At 34.7% G+C, this 20192-nt stretch overlaps 1 protein-coding gene across 4 annotated transcripts in view; it reads right to left on the reverse strand.

The window, feature by feature from the left end:
- Window positions 1-20192, reverse strand: part of LOC150078282 (armadillo-like helical domain-containing protein 3) — a 405573-nt gene that overhangs the window by 314503 nt on the left and 70878 nt on the right. For all 4 annotated transcript variants that reach the window (XR_016547653.1, XM_090385517.1, XM_090385515.1 and 1 more), the window contains exon 6: window positions 13278-13385. Coding sequence is in view for 3 of the 4 variants with exons in the window: in XM_090385517.1 (XP_090241643.1) it covers window positions 13278-13385 (108 nt within the window). In the remaining variant the exon portion in view is untranslated. The remainder of the gene's footprint in view (window positions 1-13277; window positions 13386-20192) is intronic.

The following is a 20192-nucleotide window of genomic DNA, read 5'->3' on the forward strand; positions in this document are numbered from 1 at the left end:
CCCACCTCTGTCCAAACCTGATGGTTCTGTTGGCACTTAAGCCAAGGATAAAGCTGACCTGCTAGCATCCCATTTTTCTTCTAACTCATGTATTAATGACCTTGGTAAAACACCTTCCACCATTCCCAACACGATCAAATCAATGCATCCTGTGGTCTTCTGTCAAAAGGATATCAGAAGGATTTTGATGAATCTTGATGCTAAGAAAGCTGCAGGTCCCGATGGTATTTCTCCACTTGTTCTCAATACCTGGGCTCCTGAACTTACTCCTATTCTTTGCCACATTTTTTCACTTTCTTATTCCAAAAGGTGTTTACCCTTCTGCTTGGAAATTTGCTCATATCCAGCCAGTTCCTAAAAAGGGTGACAAATCCCTCCCATCCAATTATCGTCCCATTGCAATTACTTCTACTCTTTCTAAAGTAATGGAGAAATAAATTAACCGCCAACTCTTAAACTACCTAGAAACCTTCTGTCTGATCAACGATCGCCAGTATGGATTCAGTCAGAGTCGATCCACTGGTAATATTCTGCCTTATGTTACCCATTTATGGACTAATTCAATGGAAAGGCTCGGTGAAACAAAAGTAATTGCTCTTGACATCTCAAAGGCTTTCGATCGTGTTTGGCATAAAGGTCTTCTACACAAGCTTCCATCTTATGGTTTGCCAACTGTTTTTTGTAATTGTTATCCAGTTTTTTCTCTGATCACTCATGAGGGTGATGGTAGATGTCTCTGTCTTCTAACTTCTCCACTAATGCTGGTGTCCCCCCAAGGTTCAGTTCTTTCCCCCACTCTTTTCCTCTTGTATATTAATGATCTTCTTCCATTGACTGGAAATCCTATCCAAAGTTTTGCCACTGATAACACATTGCATTTCACTTCCCATTTTGAGAAACCTTGCCCTGCTCAATCAGATTCAACTTCTCGAAAAACTGCTACCAATTCCTTAAATGCCGATCTTCAGGTAATTCTCCAGTGAGGCAAAAACAACTTGGAGGATTTCAACTCTTCTAAAACTCAGTCTTGTCTTATATCTCTCAAAAAGGATTCTTCTGCTCCTATGCTTATCTTTGGTGACACTCCGATTTCTAAGCAAAATGATATATCTCTTTTGGTATTACCCTGACTTCTAATCTCTCTTGGCACAAGCACATTATAAATATTGCTTTCTCTGCATCTAAAAAACTTGGTTTTCTCTTTCGCGCTCGGCGTTATTTTTCTTCCAAACAGCTGCTCATTCTGTATAAATTGCAAATCCACCCTACCATGGAATATTGTTCCCACATCTGGGGTGGTGACCCCAAAACCTCTCTCAGGCTTCTTGATTCTATTCAGAAGAGGGCAGTTAGGTTAATTAACGATTCATCTCTAACAGTCTCTCCACTCACTGTCTCATAGATGTACTGTTTCTGCTGCATGCCACTTCTACAGATACTTCCACGGGCACTGTTCTTCTGAATTGGCTTCTATAATTCCTGCTCTCTCTTTCAAAACAGTCCGAACACGTGCCGCCACCAGCCAACATCCATTTGCTGTCCAACTTCAAACTCACAGAACCAACTTTTCATTTCCTCGTTTATTCATTCAACTGCCATTTTCTGGAACAACCGTCCTTCATATGCATTTCCTGAAAATTACAGTCTACAGAAGTTCAAGTCTAATGTCAACAAATATCTTCTTTCGTCTTCTCAACCTCCAACCCAAGCATGGTACTAAGTACTATAGGTTCTAATACCTCCCGTGCTTGGAATTTTTATATAAAAAAAAAAAAAAAAAAAAATCTGCAAATTCTTTGATACTTTTGAATGGTAAGTTATCTGAAAGAGGGGATGAGTTGGAGTTAGGGTTAGATAAAATTTTTACATCCTCAGTACAGCAGATTACTTTAGAGTGGATTTCCAAAAAAAAGCTGAAGAATAAAGAACAAATGTGCACCGTTATGAACTTCCTCTTAAAGCCATTAACCAAATTAAGCAAGAAAATTTATGTATCACCAGAAACTGAGAAGAAATTGTTTAGAAACACAAGCAGGGAATCCTGTCAGACGCAACTTACAGTCCGTCATTTCCTGGTTGATTGTCCCTTGCATTCAACCATCCGGTCAAACACTTTTCAGTCACTGTCTACATTGAATATATCACCTGATTTATCTCGCATCTTAGGAAATGAAGCAAATATTGAAGAACTTTTATGATATCTAAAACATATTGGTTTGTACAGAAGTATATAATTTAATCTCTCTAGCAATACGTATTTTGTAAATTAACGATTAGGAGACACAATTTGGCCGTAGTAGCCCTTGTGTCGTTAAACCGAACTACAACAACAACAACAAGCAGGGAAGGAGGATAAACTGATGATGGCTGAATTATTAATAAATTCAATTCATTTGCATAGCAATAATCCCAGAACAGCACAACAACTGGCAACACCGTTCTTGAGGTAGTGGATAATGAGAAATATCTAGGAGTAACAGCATGATCCAATATGAAGTTCTCAGATCAGTGCAATAAGACTGCCAGAACATCTTATAGGATTCTGTCAATGATGTCAAATGTTTCTATCAGGAATAAAGGTATTTATCACATTGCATGAACAATGGTTGGTCTACATCTTGAATACTGCATACAGGTTTGGAAGCCTCATTTTAGGAAAGATGTAGATATGTAGTAACAGATGTAGAGAAGAGCAATAAGACTGGTTAGCGGCACAGAAGGGACTCATAAAAAAGAGAAGTTCTTAAATTTCCACATCTGTATAATAGACATCTGCAGAGAGACCTCACTGAAGTGTTGGGTATCCTTATTCTTTCTTGAATGATACACACACACAAGGGGGACATAAAGTTAAACTATGGATGGCTATAGGGTAGATATATGGAAATTTGTTTTCAGCCAGAGAGTAATTGATTGCTGAAATAAATTGCCACTTGGTACTGTGGAAGTGGTAATTTGAATAAATTTAAAGGAACTGTTAAAATTATTAGAAGAGATGGTAAAACAAAGTGAATTTTTATGATTAATGTTACAAGCACTTTGCTTCCTTGCATCATTTTATGAATACAGTAATACCCCAAAGTTACACGATAGGTGGGTCCGCCGAAAATCGCTTAAGTCGAATTCGAGAAGTCGGGGTACAACTTTTCATATAAATACATATATATTTTGTTTAATTGGGACCAAGGACTAACAAAAACACTAGTTTAGAAGAAAAATATTTAATAAAATTGCAGTTCTTTATACATATTAATACAAAATATGTATTAAAAAAATAAATGAGTTATGTAAAAAAGTTATTATGATGTCGATGGCTTCATAAAATCTAACAAATTCGTTTGACGACACAGTGCCTTCTTTTTTTCATGCAGAATTTCTTCGTAGCAAGCTAATAATTTTTTTATTCCTTGCTTTGTAGCTATAACACGTTCTTCATTGGAGTTTATTTTCTAAAATTTTTAAGCCCTTTTCAATTGAGCTGAGACCTTCTGTCAAGCTTGCAATTGTCATATGCTTTTTTGGTGGAACTGGGTCTGAGGTGTCGTATACTTCAGTGACGTTTTACTCATGCATCTCTATAAGCTCATTCATTGTCAGCTCCTGACTATGTGAATCCAACAGCTCGTTGACATCATCACCATTGACTTCCAAATCTAATTGCCTAGCAAGATTAACAACTTCTTCTATCACATGAGCGTTATGATCAGTTTCTGGCGTCTCGGTTTTGAAAAAAAAAATGGACAAAGTTACTTCCAGACACCATTCAATGTTGTTTTGTGAATTTCATCCCAAGATTTTTCAATGATTCTTACGGCATCTAAAACATTGAATTGTTTCCAAAAGTCTTTAACAGATATCTCACTATTTTGTCTCATAGCTTCATTCGGACGTGCAAACGAATGCCTCGTGTAGTAAGCCTTGAATGTTTTGATGACTCCCTGGTCCATCGGTTGAAGCAAGCTGGTTGTGTTTGGAGGCAAAAACACAACTTTCACAAGTGGGTTGAAATTAATTAGGGTGGTAGGAGGGTGACCAGGTGCATTGTCAATAAGAAGCATTACTTTAAATGGAATCTGTTTTGACTTGCAATAACGTTCGACTTCGGGTATGATGTGGTGACCAAACCAGTCCTCAAAAACGGAAGCTGTCACCCAAGCTTTATGATTTGACTTCCAAATCACTGGTAAGCTAATTTTAGATATACACCAATCGAAAAAATCAAGAACCGCGTAACTCTGAGTTCGCGTAAGTCAGGGTATTACTGTACTAATATATTTGTAAATTACTACCTTTCCTCTCTATACTTTCTTTTTTTTTTTAATAATTCTTATTCATTTTTATGCTCACTGCTACCACTATAGTCTTAGTATCCTTAGTATCCTTACTTGTATTTTTTTTGATTCAAGATGAGCTAACCTCTATTCACTACCAGTTTCCAAAACATTTTAGAATTTTTAAATTAGCAAACTGAGAACAATCAATAAACTTGTGCTCCAATGTATCTTGCAACCAAAATAAAATACACTGGTTTTTTGTTTGTTTGTTTTTTGGAGCATTAGCAACTAAGGCCATATTGCTCCGGGAATATGCGGTGGTCATTCCCTGACCTTTCCGCATACTCCGTATTTGGTGATGACTGGCTCGAACCCCGGTCTAATCAAGAAGCGTGTGCTATGCACTGCTGCTCCTTCCCACCTGGCTACGGAGGCACCTAAATACACTGGAGTACAAACTATCATCTTAATATTAAAAACAAAGCAACTTCCTTAATCACCTTGAGAGGCAATACTTTTAACCTGGCATCATCATAAAGGTGTCCTTTATGATGATGCCAGGTCTGCAAACTGCCTTTATTCAACATAAAGCCTATATATACAGGCTGTATTTTTTTTTTTTTTTAGAAGTGTGATATTTTGTTTTTATAAGTTTAGGACATGAATTTAGTATATTTTGTATATGAATATTTTTTTATAAATAATTTTTTTTTTTTTTTTTTTTTAAATGTGTATATTGTTTCTAGGGGGGTTGTAAAATGCCGCTTTGGAATACTAAGGATCTCGTCACTTTACATTAGGCCTATAACACACTCCTACTCTCATTTTTGCTTTCCCAGTTCTTACGTCAAACCCAACTGACTCAACATTGCACTGTCCATCTATGTCAACTGGATGCACTTCCTTAGATTTTATGTTTTTCTTAATTAACAGCATAACCCCTCTTTCCTTCCTATCCTGTCTGTACAGATTGTACTCGCCAAATTTCAATTCTGCATTCCTAATATCTGTGTGGAGCCATGTCTCCGATATTCCAATAATATCCACCTTTGATGTGTTGACCAGCACTTCAAATTCATCAAATTTAATTACTATACTTCTAGCATTGATGTACATGCAATTATTTATGCACCTATTCTTAATATTAGTTACCCTAACACAGTCAATGCATTTATCTGTTTCATGATGACTGCAATCAATCCCTGAAATCCCTGTGATATGGGAAGCACTGTTTTTTTTTTTTTTTTTTTGCTGATGCTATATAAGCTTGCTTTCTTGAATCATTTGCCACTACTAATAGTTTAAAAAAAAAAATTGTTTTATAGAAAACTGTAAACAAAAATATAATAAAAGCTCACCAATTCAGACCATTTTTTTATGTTGGTATTTTATAACATGCACCTTGGTGCATGACATAATGGAATGTGATGAGATATTGAATAACCTGCTTTGGGTAACAATAAAGAATCATTTATGAGGAAACAATATTCCATGGTAAGATGCATTTTTGATTTGTACAGTGTTGGCAGCTATTCAAAAAAATAATTCTGTGAGCAAAAGAGAAAGACTAGTTTTTTTTTTATGACACAGAGAAAGGAATATTTGTGATGTTTAAAATTATTTAAGATATTTTATTAACACACAGAGAACTCTAGAGACAGGTAACTATAATTGTACATACACCGGTTTTCTTTTTAGATAATGAACCTGCATATCCTTCCAATGTAATTTTATCAATAGCATCTTCTTACTGCTCAACACCACAGTTCTTATACAAATTATAAATGTTTGTATCAAAGAAAACAAATGAAAAGTGTTTGGTTTTGTCTAATGGTTCTGACTGAGTATTTCACAAGAGGAGAGAATAAGTATTAAATTATAATATAAAAAGTGCTCTTCACAACTGGGCTGCAAGTCTGAATGAAGTAAATCAGAGTACAACAGTTAGAATAGTAAATGCACAGAAAAGCTATTAAACAATGATGATGTTCTTATTGATTTAAATGGAATCAAAAGTGAAAAGTGTCAAATGCATTGTGCAACAGTAGCAAAAAAGGATATTATTTTTTGGGATATAAGAATATGGATAGAAGAAGTAGAAGAAGATGAAGTTAAAACTAAATATGATAATGATAGGAGAATGAGCAATATCATTTGAAAGGGAAATATTTGAAGGTGAAGGGAAGAAAAAGAAGAAAAAGTAAAAATATAAAGAATTAAATTACATGAAGGCAGAAGCTTCCTCAATACTCTTATTAAATTTGCTAATGCTGATGTGGAATTTTAAAATTATTTTTATGCTCCAAGAGAAGCAAAAATTGTAATATGAAGCCACAATATAATAAAATTTTATTCAAAAGAAATTCAATTTCTTAAAAATATATAAAAAATAAAAATAAAAGATTTGACAGAGCCATCTAGATCTCATTAAATTTATAGTTCACATTTAACACACAATTTAATGTTTGTTTAAAAAAATCATATTATTCATGTCCTATTTGAACTTTTGGTATTCAATTAAATTTATAAACACTTTTATAAAATTTTATTTCTGAACTTTTTGCTAATTCATACTATCCCCTTTTCCTATTAGTCCAAAACAGTTTACTGCACTAACAAAAAAAAAAATGGCGCTGAACCTGATGGCTTTTTTTCCATGTAAAATTCCAAGTGAACAATAAGCATTCACTTCCAAAACTACTGAAGTAAAACTGTGTCTAAATTTAGGAAGGCAAGCAGGATTGCAAATTAATCTTAAACCAACAATTAACATGCAATCAATATATACTCCTGAGTGGTACCCAGGAGATGCCTCACAGTAGTGCCAGGTTGAACATATAAATCACTAAGTGACTGTTGTTTGTGTTGTTGCTAGTTGGTTATCTTAATTAGAAAATATGATAAACTTTCACAAGTATAATATAAAGATACATTTTCAAGGTTCTGTCAATGCAGTATCAACATATGTCTTTATATTTACGGATTCTCTTGATACTCTACAGAAACATGCTACTATCTACCAATTCAGTTTACAAGTAATAGAGGCCATATTTGCAATAAATTTTTTGGGTCATGTCATGGACCATTTAAAAAGATTTGAGACACTATGGGCTTAAAATTGATGAAATTCTCTGCAATTTGGATCCAAAAGTTAAAATGAAACTGAATGAAATAATACAGATTATAAATGTACAGGAAATTATCACAAAAAAAAAAAAAAAAATTAAGATGAATTTTTATTTTTCTGCAATTTTAATTTTCATTTTTTGACAATAATCCTCCTAATGTCTAGCTATAAAGTCATTATCATCAACATTCTAAGGGCCAAGCCCTGTCGCCATAGAGATCTTTTTTCTCCACTCAACCCAAATTTGGGTTTCCCCGTAGTTCATTCTTGAGAGTCGGAGCACATCCTCAAGTGATGTGATTCTTGGTCATCCTTTGCTTCTTTTCCTTCAGCTGTCCTAGTATGTTTACTATTCAATCATTGTGTCTCCAGAGAGTCCTAGGAACTGCATCTTCCTCTATTGGCACCTCCGTAGCCAGGTGGGAAGATTGATTGATTTGATTTGATTTGGTAGTTTTGGCGCATCGGCTTCTGTGGCCATATTGCACCTCCCAAGGTTTTTGCAGTACTTTGATCCAAGCCCGAGGCGGGAATCGAACCCGCGACCTTTGGGTTGCCAGGCAGGTACTTTACCCACTCGGCTAGCCCGGTCGGCTAATCCAGGTGGGAAGGAACAGCAGTGCGTAGCACACGCTTCTTGATTAGACCGGGGTTCAAACCCGTCACCACCAAATACGGAGGATGCGGAAAGGTCAGGAAATGACCACCGCATATTCCCCGAGCAATATGGCCTTAGTTGCTAATGCTCCTAAAAACCAAATAACAAACAACAAACTTCCTCTATTATGGTTTTCTTGATTGTTCTTTGTTCCTCAGCTACTCTGAGGATGTCTTCATTCATCTTTTTGTCTCTCAAGTTGATTTTCATCACTGTTCTCCAGCAAAACATCTCCAATGCTTCAATTCTCCTACAGTCTGTTGCTGTTATTGACCACGTTTCACATCCATACAGTAGTATACTCCATATATAGGTTTTCGTGAATCTCTTCCTCTTTACTTTGTTTACATTGTTGCGATAAATGATTTCTTTTTCCTAAGTGCTTCTTTCACTATAGCAATTCTCCTTTTTATTTCTAAATGGCTTTTGCCATCCATTTGTATGTTTCTTCCAAGATATACAAATGAACTTACTTGTTCAATTTCCTTGTTATCTATTTCTATCTTGTCTGTTTTTCTTTGACTTTCTTTTCTGGAAACCATTATTTTTGTCTCTTTTTTGTGTTAATTTTAAACCTGTATTCTAAGAATACTTCTTCCATTACTTCTATTGAGTTTTTCAACTCTTCTTCATTTTCCACTAATGCTGCTATAACATCTGCAAAACATATGAATTGCACCTGTACTCCTCCTATATTTATTCCTTTGGTTTTACACATCGCTTTCTCTAGAGCGTCTTCCATGTACACATTAAATAGTAATGGTGATAATGCACACCCCTGCCTGACTCCTTTGCTTATATTGGCTATTACTTCATTATTTTGAAATTCAATTTTTGCCATTTGACTTTCATATAATTTTTTGATGGCTCGTCAATCTCTCCAATTAAACTGGGCCTTCTTCGTGACTCCGAAAAGCTTCTCCCAGAGAACGAACACTGTCAAATACTTTTTCTAGATCAATAAAAGTTTGGTTTCCGAAATAGAAATATCAGTTTGGTTTCCGAAATAGAAAAGGAACACGAGAAGCCATCTTAGTGCTATGCACAATTGTAGATAGAAGAATATCATAAATAAAACTGGTCCTTGCTTAAAAATTGTTCTGTTTTCGGTTGGTTCGGTAGTTTTTACACTCTGTCGCCTTTCCTCTTTTTTGGCAATGTAGTAGTAGTAGTAGTAGTGGCATGTGATGCAAGAAAGCAAATGTATGAGCTTATGCAGCATCAGCCAAAAAAAAAAAAAAAAAAAATCACACCATTCCCTCCAAATGCCTGTCCAGTTCCTCCTTAAATTTATTCAACCTATCAACTTCCACAACGACAGATGGAAGTTTGTTCCAACAATTAACCACCCGCTGGCTAAAGGCAAATTTCCGCACATCTATTCTACATCTGTCTTTTCTTAATTTGAATTTATGCCCCCTTAGGTTCGTAATCTGAACAAGTGGAAGGATCCCATCAGAATTCAGCGTGCTCAATCCATTCAAGGCCTTATATACCTCAATCAGATCACCGCGCAGGTGCCTAGTCTCCAGCCACTGCAATTTGCAGAACTTAAGCCTCTCTTGGTAAGAGGATCCCTTCATTCCCCTCACCGATCTTGTTGCCCTTCTCTGTACCCGCTCAAGTAAATCTACATCCTTCCTAAAATGAGGTCTCCAGACCTGTACGCAGTACTCAAGGCGTGGCCTGACCATTGCCTTATACAGAGGGATAATCACCTCCTTTTCCCTGCTAGCAAAATTCCTATATATCATTGACAAAACCCCATGCCCTGGCAGCCTATCTGCATTGCTCAGAGAACTTCATATCTGACTGCACAATTACTCCCAGGTCTTTTTCATTTTCTACCACCTTAAGTGTAGTACCACACAGTTGGTATGTTTCTCTGAGGTTATTTCTACCCATATGCAGTACTTTGCATTTGTCAAGGTTAAACTTCAGTTGCCACTTCTTAGCCCATCTGCCCAAATTATCTAGATCCTGTTGCAGTAGCAGACTGCCATTACTGTCATTAACAACCCTGCCAACCTTTGTATCATCTGCAAACTTCGACATTAAGCCTGATATACTTTCATCAATATCATTGATAAATATACAAAACAAAAGTGGACCTAACACCGAACCCTGTGGGACTCCACTAATAACATTAGTCCAAGAAGAGCAGCACCCATTGATTACCACCCTCTGTCTTCTCGCACTTAACCATCCTTTTATCCATTGTAGCAACTTAACCCTTAATACCATTCTGCTCCAATTTGTACAATAGTCTTCCATGCGCAACAGTGTCAAAAGCTTTCCTGAAATCCAAATATATGATATCAAAATTGTTTTTTTGCATCCAGATCCTTTGTAACCACATCATAATATCCTATCAAATTTGTCAGACAAGACTTTCCCTTAACAAACCCATGCTGTGTCTGAATTATTGCTGCAGTCTTGTCTAGATGATCCTGCAATGCATCTTTAACCAGCGACTCCATTATTTTACCCGGAACAGAAGTTAAACTAACTGGTCTGTAATTACTCGTGTCACCCTTCGATCCCCCTTTGTGAATTGGGGATACATTTGCACATCTCCAGTCTGTGGGAACCTCCCGTGAGTCCAAGGATGCTCTCATAATTATGGCTAAGGGTTTGCTTAGTTGCCTTGCCGCCTCCTTTAATATAACTGGATAGATCCCATCCACCCCAGGTGCTTTTCTTACGTTTAACTTCAACAATTTCTCTTCCACTTTGCTCTCAGTTATTACAAGATCATTAAGCACCCTGCTACAATTTGATAACCTTCTGCCATTTTCAAACCTTAATAATTCCTCACGTGTGAATGTAGATGCAAAATACTCATTCAGTTTGTTTGCTATCTGAGCAGGATCATCAACAGTCGAACCATCGATGTCAAGTGGACCAATCAGATTCATCCCCTTCCTTTTAGAGTTTATATAAGTAAAGAAATCCTTGCTGTTTTTCTTAGCATCTTTTGCCAAGGATTTCTCCTAATCTGCCTTCGCCTGCCGAACCTCCTTTGTGACCTGATTACAGATTAACTTATATCTGCCATAGGCTTCTGAGTCGCTTGATAATTTATATACATCCCATGCATTTTTCTTCTCTGTTACGAGTCTCATTAGTTCATTTGACAACCATTTAGGCCTAAACCTTGAACAATATTTCTTAATAGGTAGAAACTTTTAGTAGCTTCCACGATTAATTCCTTGAATGCTTCCCACTTAGAATTTACTGTTGGTAACATCGTCAGTTGATCCCACTGTATAGAATTTAAAAACTGTCGGGCTTTGAAAAAAGTCATCCACATCTTTTCCTTCTTCACAGATTGCTTCTATGATATTGAACATTTCTTTCCTTGTTTTGTCTCCTGCTTTTTTAAGCAATTCAGCTGGAATTTTATCTGTCCCTATTGCTTTTCCACTGGGGATCTCATTTAGAGCTCTTCTATATTCTAATAAGTCTGGTCCCAAACAATCCTCTTATTTCATGTTCAGCCTCCAAAACTTCCTCACTTATTTGGTTTCCATCAGAGGTCTTCAAGGTATTCTTTCCATCTTATTCCTATGTCTCTATTTCTAATCAGTAGTTTTCCATCTTTATTTCTTATTGCTGTGCTTTTGGTTTTAGGGCCTCGAGTATATATGGCAACCATCTTGTATGCTATGTCAGTTTATCGATTGTTTAAATTAACTTCAACTTCCTTGCATATTTCATCCATCCACTTTTCCTTTGCCCTCCTGCTTTCCTCGGTCACTTTATTTCTTAGTCTTCTGTACTGTTCTTGTCCTTCGGCTGTATTCTTCTTTCTGGCTTTGTTTCTTTCTACAATCAGGTTAAAAATTTCACCTGTTTTCAATGGCTTTCTTGGTTGTAGTCTCATATGTTCAATTACTTTGTTTGCTGTATCTTCCAGAGTTTCTTTCACTAGCTTCCATTTGATCAGGTCTTTTTTTGTTTCAAGTATTGCATCTGTTTCTTTCTTAAACTCTTCTCCCACTTTGTGTTCCTATAATAGTCTCACATTCCACCTTTTATTCTTTGTTCTTTGTATTTTCTTATGGCTTAGCTCGCATTTTGCAATAATTAGTGAGTGATTGTTTCCATATCTGCTCCCAGATAACTGAAACAAGCTTTTATAGTTTGTTTCTGTATCTCTTCTTCACTAGAACATAATCAATTTGGTATCATTGCAGGTTTCCTTGGACCTTTCAAGTGTAACGTCTTCTTTTTGGTACTTCAAAAAGTGTGTTGCCAACGATTAATCCTTGTTGTTTACAAAATTCTAATCTTTCTCCCCTTTTATTTTTCCTTCCAAGTCCAAATGGTCCTGCTTCTTCACATGCCCCTCCTTGTCCTATCACTGCATTGAAATCACCCATTATGACTAGATTTTCTTTATCTTTTATTTTATAAAGTCAGAACAGGAAAAAAATTTTATTTAAAAACTTTTATGTACACAGTTTTTCAATTTTTACAACCTTACAAATTCCTCAAAAAAACTCATTTGGGAAAATCAAATCACAGGGTATTTGATTAAAAATTGTGCTTTTAAAGATACCCTGTGGTTAAGGAAGCTGATCCTATCTTAACTATTAGGATCATAGTGCTACTTATGGACAGCTGAAATTTTGCTGCCCACCCAACAACTGAAAGGCAAGGTTGTCTTCAATTTGCCAATTTATTTCATAGGCAATATAGCTTTTGCAGTATTAAATATTCAGATATATAACCATTTCAATTGTATTCTTAATATTAATGAATATCAAAATTTTCCCCTTCCAAAAATTTCTGAAAGTTGCAGATTGTCAGATCACAAATGAAATGCACACAGAACTAAATTAATCTCCTTTGTATAGGTATGTTTCATACAGTATCTAGATATTGCAGCAGTACAGTATCTAGCAGTCATTTACTTCATTTGGTTCCCATACTCTAACCAGACACCTCAATCAAATGTGCTTCACCTTGATCAATCAAGTTGAAGCAACATGAAGGATTCATCATTAAAAATTCTTTTCAGATATAAGAGATATAATAAGATATAAGAGACTATATAAGAGATATAGATTTCAATGTTTAATACAGATGTAATGAATTCCTATAAAAGCAGAAAATAAATTGGTTAGAGGAACACCTCTGACCACAAATAAAAAAGACATATATATATATATATATATATATTTGACTATTTATATTTTTTTCTTTTAATTACCTGCATCTCATGTTCTGCAGCATCAAAACCAATCAAGAGATCAATCACATCAAATCCAAAATCACCTTGCATTTTCTTATAAACCCCTCTTGCTAATGCACATAATGTCTAAAAAAAAGGTCAAACAAAATTAGTAACAAAATCAGAAATGAAAATTAATTTGCACAGGTAAACAAAACATGTAACAAAATTCTGAAGTTGCACATATATATATATATATATATATATATATATAATATTTATGGAAAGTTTCACATCAAGTGTTCATCTCTTCTTTATATGAATACTTGACGTATTTATCTCAAGTAAAGTATTCATATTGATGTAAAGTACTCATCTCATTCCTGGCCCTTAAACTAATAAACTCTCATTCCTGGCCCTTAAACTAATAAACAGTGGAGTTGAATAATTCAGAGCCAAAGTCATCATTCAAAGTAATTCTGATGAATTACTTTGAATTATCCAAATTTTTAAAAAAGGAAATGGAATTTAACACTTTCCCTGATGACTTTTCCAATGACCTTTTTGATTTGATTGACTCAATCTAGATTGGAAAGGGCAGAAACATTTTTGGGCTTTCTTCTCACTATGGCTGAATTAATCATCTTCCGATGAAGGTTGCTTGACAAAAATATCTGGTTTTCTTCTGTTAAATTGGAATAAAAAGTTTTTAAGTAGGGTGATTTTCCCTCCAAGTGGATTAAACACCCGGTGCCACATTTTTGACTAAGCGGTGAACATGTTAAACAGCTTTTACTAAGCCAAAACCATGCATCAAAATGAATTTTACACATGTAATCTATGTCAAAATTCAAATATTAACAAAGCACTTCTTAAAATTACGTTAATTCCAGTATATTCAAAGATTTGAACAATGAGTAACTGAAGGATTTTTTTGGCAGATGCAGAAAGTAACTTTCCTATTCTAATACTAATCCACTGTTTAATTGTATAGTATTTCTAATCCACTACTTAACTGTGTAGTATTTTAGAATGATTATAATGCCTTGCTTCATAATCCATAATTGTTAGATAGACTTTGGTATACCAATCTCTAAAAGTTTCTTTATGTATAACTATATACGTAAAATATTTATTCAGTTTCTCAATAACTCCCCACGGGATCACAAATGGTTACATATAGAGATGAACCACAGTGGTCTAACCCATTCATATGAGTTAGACCACTGTGGTTCATCTCTTTTCTACTAGCATTAACATAAGCAAAGAATTCTTTCCTATTTTCTATTTTAACCTCATTCAGTATATTTTGGTAATTTTCATAATTTGAGTTTAATATAAATGGGAAATTTTTAAAGATTACTGCTTATCTTGATAATTTTGTTATTTAAATCTTTACACTTTTAAGTTATAGCTTTTTTTCCTCATACTTCTTGTCACATGTATGCATAACTTTCTCTATCTGATGAAGATTCGTTTCTGTATACTAGATTTAGTTAGTATAGCAACCTCAAATCAATACTTGATTTATCATTAGCTGAGAGTGAGTCTCTGAACTGAGAAATTAAATAGAGTTGATGTCAAAAAGTAAACTAAAATCTGGTGGTTTAACAGCAACTGAAGTGTCTAATCCAACACTGGGCAATGTATTCTCCCAAAATCTGGCTCCATGATTGAATCTTTCAGTGCAGAATACACTAGTTCCACAGGAGGCAGCCTTGATGGAGGATTGATTGTAAAGGAAACTGGATATATATGCTGTAATAAAGAAAGATGAAACAGAACCAGAATATGTCAGCCAGGTACAAAAATTGATGTTGCTGATGCAACTAACCAACTATCAGTTTTTAAGGGAACTAAAGGGTGTATGGTGATCACGTGAATATTAATGACTTAAACACAAATGAATTAATGACGTGGTCAAGATATATAAAATCATGCTGGAAAAATATCACACAACAGGGCAAAATGTTCTGGTCTGTTTCTGCAATTCTGTCCAGACAGAAGAGGGAACATATATATAATGAAAGTCTTGTGGATTAATTCTAGACTTCAGGGACTCTGCAAGACTTATGGCTGAAAATTTTTCACAGTGTGGTCTGCCCTAGTTAACAGAAATCTGGTTTGTGAAGGTGGAATTTGTTTAAAAAAAAAAGAGATGCAAGGATGCTTACTAATTTCATTGAAGATGCCTTAAAGGGTCAGGGAAACTGCTAATAATTCAGGAAGTTAAGGGATTCATTGAAATGGTGCGGGTTAGTAATATCACCTAAAATCTCACATGCACCCTCTCTACGAGTACTTGTGCCTGACCTAATTAACTTATGCACAAAAAGAAATCTCGAAATACGTGTGCAAAAACCATCAGCATCGCCACCAGGGACAAACGGGTTTAAGTAGCTGTAAGGAATATAACAAGGTTGTAAAGATACCACAAAATACAAATTTTAATTTGTCTATATAGTAATGCCAGAAGTATTTCAAATAAACTAAATGAATTTGAGTTTTTTATTAAAACAACCAATTACTAGTGAATGCAGTGTTTTCAAAAGTGATAAGGAAGATCAAAGGGGAAGGGAAGTCATGATTCTTATTAAGAGCTCTGTGAAAGCAATCAGGATGTATCCAGAGTCAAATTCACATTTTGATAGCTGAGTCTGTGGTGCAAGATGACTTGTGATTAAGGAAAATTGATAGTTGAGGTATGTTATAGATAAAATGATTACAAGGAGGACAAAACTGTCTTTAGGTAAATGAATGGGCAGCCATCATAGACAACTTCAGACTGGAAATCATGGAGACAATACACCACGGGGAAGCAGATTTTTAGGCCATTGATAAGCTAAATTCAATATTAGGAAAAGTGCAAGGATCTCTAATATCCTTGACACAGTTCTCAACAAGGATCAAACTTCATCCAAAATTTGACAGGGAAGGAAATCAATGGCTGGTAGGGGCTACAATGTCATAAAATAGGTAATGTCCAAAGAGATTTTTGCTGTTGAAGGAAAAGATGAGGGATTCAATTTCAAGAGAGGGACTATAGAAGACTGAGATGTTCCTTGGATCTTATTAACTAGATGAACTATATGCTATTGCACAAGGATTTGTTATGGGAAGTATTCAAAGGATTTATCCCAGAAGCTATAAATGCATTTGTTCCTGTGGAGTTCTGCAAAAGAAAGATGTCCAAGAAATATAAATCAGTACCTATTGCAAAGTACTGATTTATATGTGGATTATAAGTATCCCAAAACCACTAATGGGATAAGGTAGGTGAAAGCTGAATAAAAAAAAATAGTAAAAAAGTTAAATGGGACAGGTTTTTTTTAATACATGAATACAAAAAAAGAAGAGTGAATCAGATAGGTCCATTACTTGGTCAAACTGAATAAAAGTACACAATTTATGCTTATTAATTATTAAATTCTACTAATAATTAGTAATTTAGTTTTTGTATTAATGTATATATTTTACAGATTAATATTAGCTAGAATCCAGAATGAATTACATTACATTTAAAGACCACAGAAAAACAAATAATAGAAACTCAGTATGGTTCTATTATAAATAGTTTTATAAATTGAGAAATTATGTTCAAAAAGCATTGATGGTCTTAATTATAAAATTAATTTCTCTGAGAATGAATTCAATGCTGTATCAATGGCAATTTCAGCTCTTCTTCCAGTGAAGCATGCCCCACTTGGCGTTGCATTGCCAAGACGCCAATTTGCTAACTGCAATTGCAACTATAGAGTTTATGATGAAATCACTTGATTCCAAAGAGTTCTACTGCATTAAAATTTCAAGTAGAATAAAGATGCACTGATTTAGAAAGCTTTTTTCTATACCAGCATTTCCCAAACTTTTTTAGTCGCGGAACAAATTTCATTTCACAACATATTCACGGAAAACTTATGAAACACAAGGTTAGCGAGAGCCAAAGAACTGTTGCTAATATTTTATTACATATGGCACACTGTGCATCAGGATGTAAAGCCAAAATTCAAATAACTGTCATTACACTTTTGTTTTGGTCTTTTATTAGTTGGTTCCTTTTTTTTCACTAAGGATTTCTGGGGAACAAAACACTGCAATTTTCATCCTCACTTTGAAGTGTGACAATATTGTGTTAGTTTTCATCGACCACAGTTGCACTACTAGAAGTACTTTGCTTCTCGTTTTAAAATTCCTTCTTTCAACCACAAATCCATGGTCATTTATTTTAATAATAATATTTCAAAATACTAATAACACTACCCAACATGATTTTTACCTCCAGCAAATCAATGGTTGTTTCTGGTCAAGTTTTATGTATAGAATTTAAAATCAATCATAAAAATTTCCTATCACGTCTCAGTTTTAAGATATAGATCAACGGTGGGCAAATGCGGCTCTCAGAGCCACATGCGGCTCTTCGTTGAGTTAAGTGCGGCTCCCATTGAAAATTTAAATCCGTTTTTTTTATTATTATTATTTCAGAACTTTTTTCAATGAATCTTGTTAAATTAACTAAGTAACTAATATTTTGTTATACGGATTTTATGTTATGTTTATTTTTTTTTTGATTATAAATAAATCTGCGCTCATTTACACTGCTGGCACCATCAGCGGACTTGTGCAACACTACACCGGGAGTGGGTAGAAAATGTGACCAAACCTCCCATAAGAGTTTCAATTTCAAACTTTGGAATTAAATTTATTTAAATTTTTTGATAACATGACCTCAGAAAATATCAAAAAACGAAAATACGAACAAGAAAATAGAAACTTTCAAGAAGAATGGGTAGAAAATTTTGCTTTTATTGACAATAATGGAAAGTCATTGTGTCTTATTTGTAAAGTTACAATTGCAAACTACAAAGTAAGTAATTTAAGTCGACATTACGAAGGAAGTCATCCCCACTTTTCAACTCAATATCCACTCAATTCAAAATTGCGAACAGAGAAACTTAAGTCCTTGCAATCTGGTCTTCATAAGCAACAAGGACTCTTGTCTTCTTTTAGTCGCGAAGATGACAGAGCAAACGAAGCTAGTTTTTTGATAGCTTGGAATATTGCTCGTGCCAAACGTCCATATGGAGAAGGAGAATTTATTGAAAGAAACTTGGAAGAAGTGGTTAAAGTTTTGGATCCAGATAATACAAAACTGCATAAATTGATCGCACAGGTTCCTACGTCACGCCGTACAACTGAGCGTTGTATTAGTGCAATTAATAAAAATGTTGAAAATAGTTTGATGTGTGATTTGAAAAATTGTACAGCATTTAGTTTAGCTCTCGACGAGTCTACAGACATTCAGGACGTTCCACAATTGGCCGTTTTTGTCCGCTATGTATCTGCAGACGTAAATGTTAGACCTAGTAGCTCTTATCGAAACAACTCGTGGTATAGATGTTAGAAATGCGCTTGATGAAGTGATGAACAGGTTTGAATTGCCTCGTGATAAACTTGTAAGTGTTGCGACTGACGGAGCGCCTTCAATGATAGGGTAAAACCAAGGTCTCATTGGTCTTTTAAACAACGATCCTAAAATTCCACGTTTCTTACCTCTTCACTGCATAATTCACCGCGAGCATCTCATAGCGAAGTACTTCAAATACGGAATTGTGTGGAACATTGTTTTGCAAATTGTGAATTTAGTTAGAAAAAATGCCAAAACACATTGTCAATTTAAGAACTTTTTAGAAGAGTTGCGAGTGAATGACGAAACAGATGAATTGCCCAATGATTTATCCCTATGGTGTGTTGTAAGATGGCTGTCAACTTACAATGTTTTGGGCCGTTTTGTGGAACTCCTAAATCCCATCATAACATTTACAAAAAAAAAAAAAATACCCAGAATTAGAAAATGAAACTTGGCTTTCTGACTTAATGTTCCTTACTGACATTATAGAATATTTGCAAACACTTAATTTGGCTTTACAAGGAAAGGAAAAAATTATTATTGATTTGTCACAAACTGTATTTAGTTTTGAAGCTAAACTTCGGCTTTTTGTGTACGATCTTAAGAACAAAATATTTAATCATTTTCCACAAGTAAAAGCAAATATAATTAATATCAAAGAAGAAAAGTTAGACGAATACAAAGAAAAATTGGAAGAATTGCAAGCAGATTTCAAACATAGGTTTGAAGATTTGAAATCACATTTGCATATTTTGTGAACCCATTTATTTGTGATATTATTGAAGATGGATTTCCAATTTCTGAAATAATACTTGTTGAAAAAGTGGCTGGGGAATTGGAGTTATTAGAGATGAAAGAGGATCAGGCATTGCAAATGCAGCACAAATCTACTTCTGTAATTGAATTTTGGAAACTCTTGCCAGAATCAAAATATCCACATTTAAAGAAAACTGCAGCAGTCTAATTTCAATTTTTGGTACAACATATTGCTGTGAATCTTTGTATTCCACAATGAAGTTCGTGAAGTCGAAATATCGTTCACAGTTGACCAATCATCATCTCACTGAATTGTTGCGAACAGCTTTAACAAATTTTACGCCAAATGTCGGCGCCTCCGTAGCCAGGTGGGCAGGAGCAGCAGTGCGTAGTACACGCTTCTTGATTAGACCGGGGTTCGAGCCCGTCACCACCAAATACTGAGGATGCGGAAAGGTCAGGGAATAACCACCGCAAATCTCCGGAGCAATATAGCCTTAGTTGCTAATGCTCCTAAATAATAACAACAACAACAACGCCAAATTTCAAAAATTTGACCAAAGGTCTTCGTTAAATGTTATACTTTTAATTAATGCATTTTTATTATTAAAATTTTGAAATAATTATTTTGTATTTTCTTTCTCTTAATTATATTTTCTTATATATGTATACACTTAAGACGTGTATAATATGTAATCATATTAATTAAATTAAATTAAATTTGTGTATTTAATACTATGTAACTATGGTGTGGCTCTTTATAATATATGAAAAACCGGAATGCGGCTCTC

This window comes from Mastigoproctus giganteus, chromosome 11, assembly GCF_048544385.1.
Source record: "Mastigoproctus giganteus isolate SK-2022 chromosome 11, ASM4854438v1, whole genome shotgun sequence".
In the NCBI taxonomy this organism is placed as follows: domain Eukaryota; kingdom Metazoa; phylum Arthropoda; class Arachnida; order Uropygi; family Thelyphonidae; genus Mastigoproctus; species Mastigoproctus giganteus.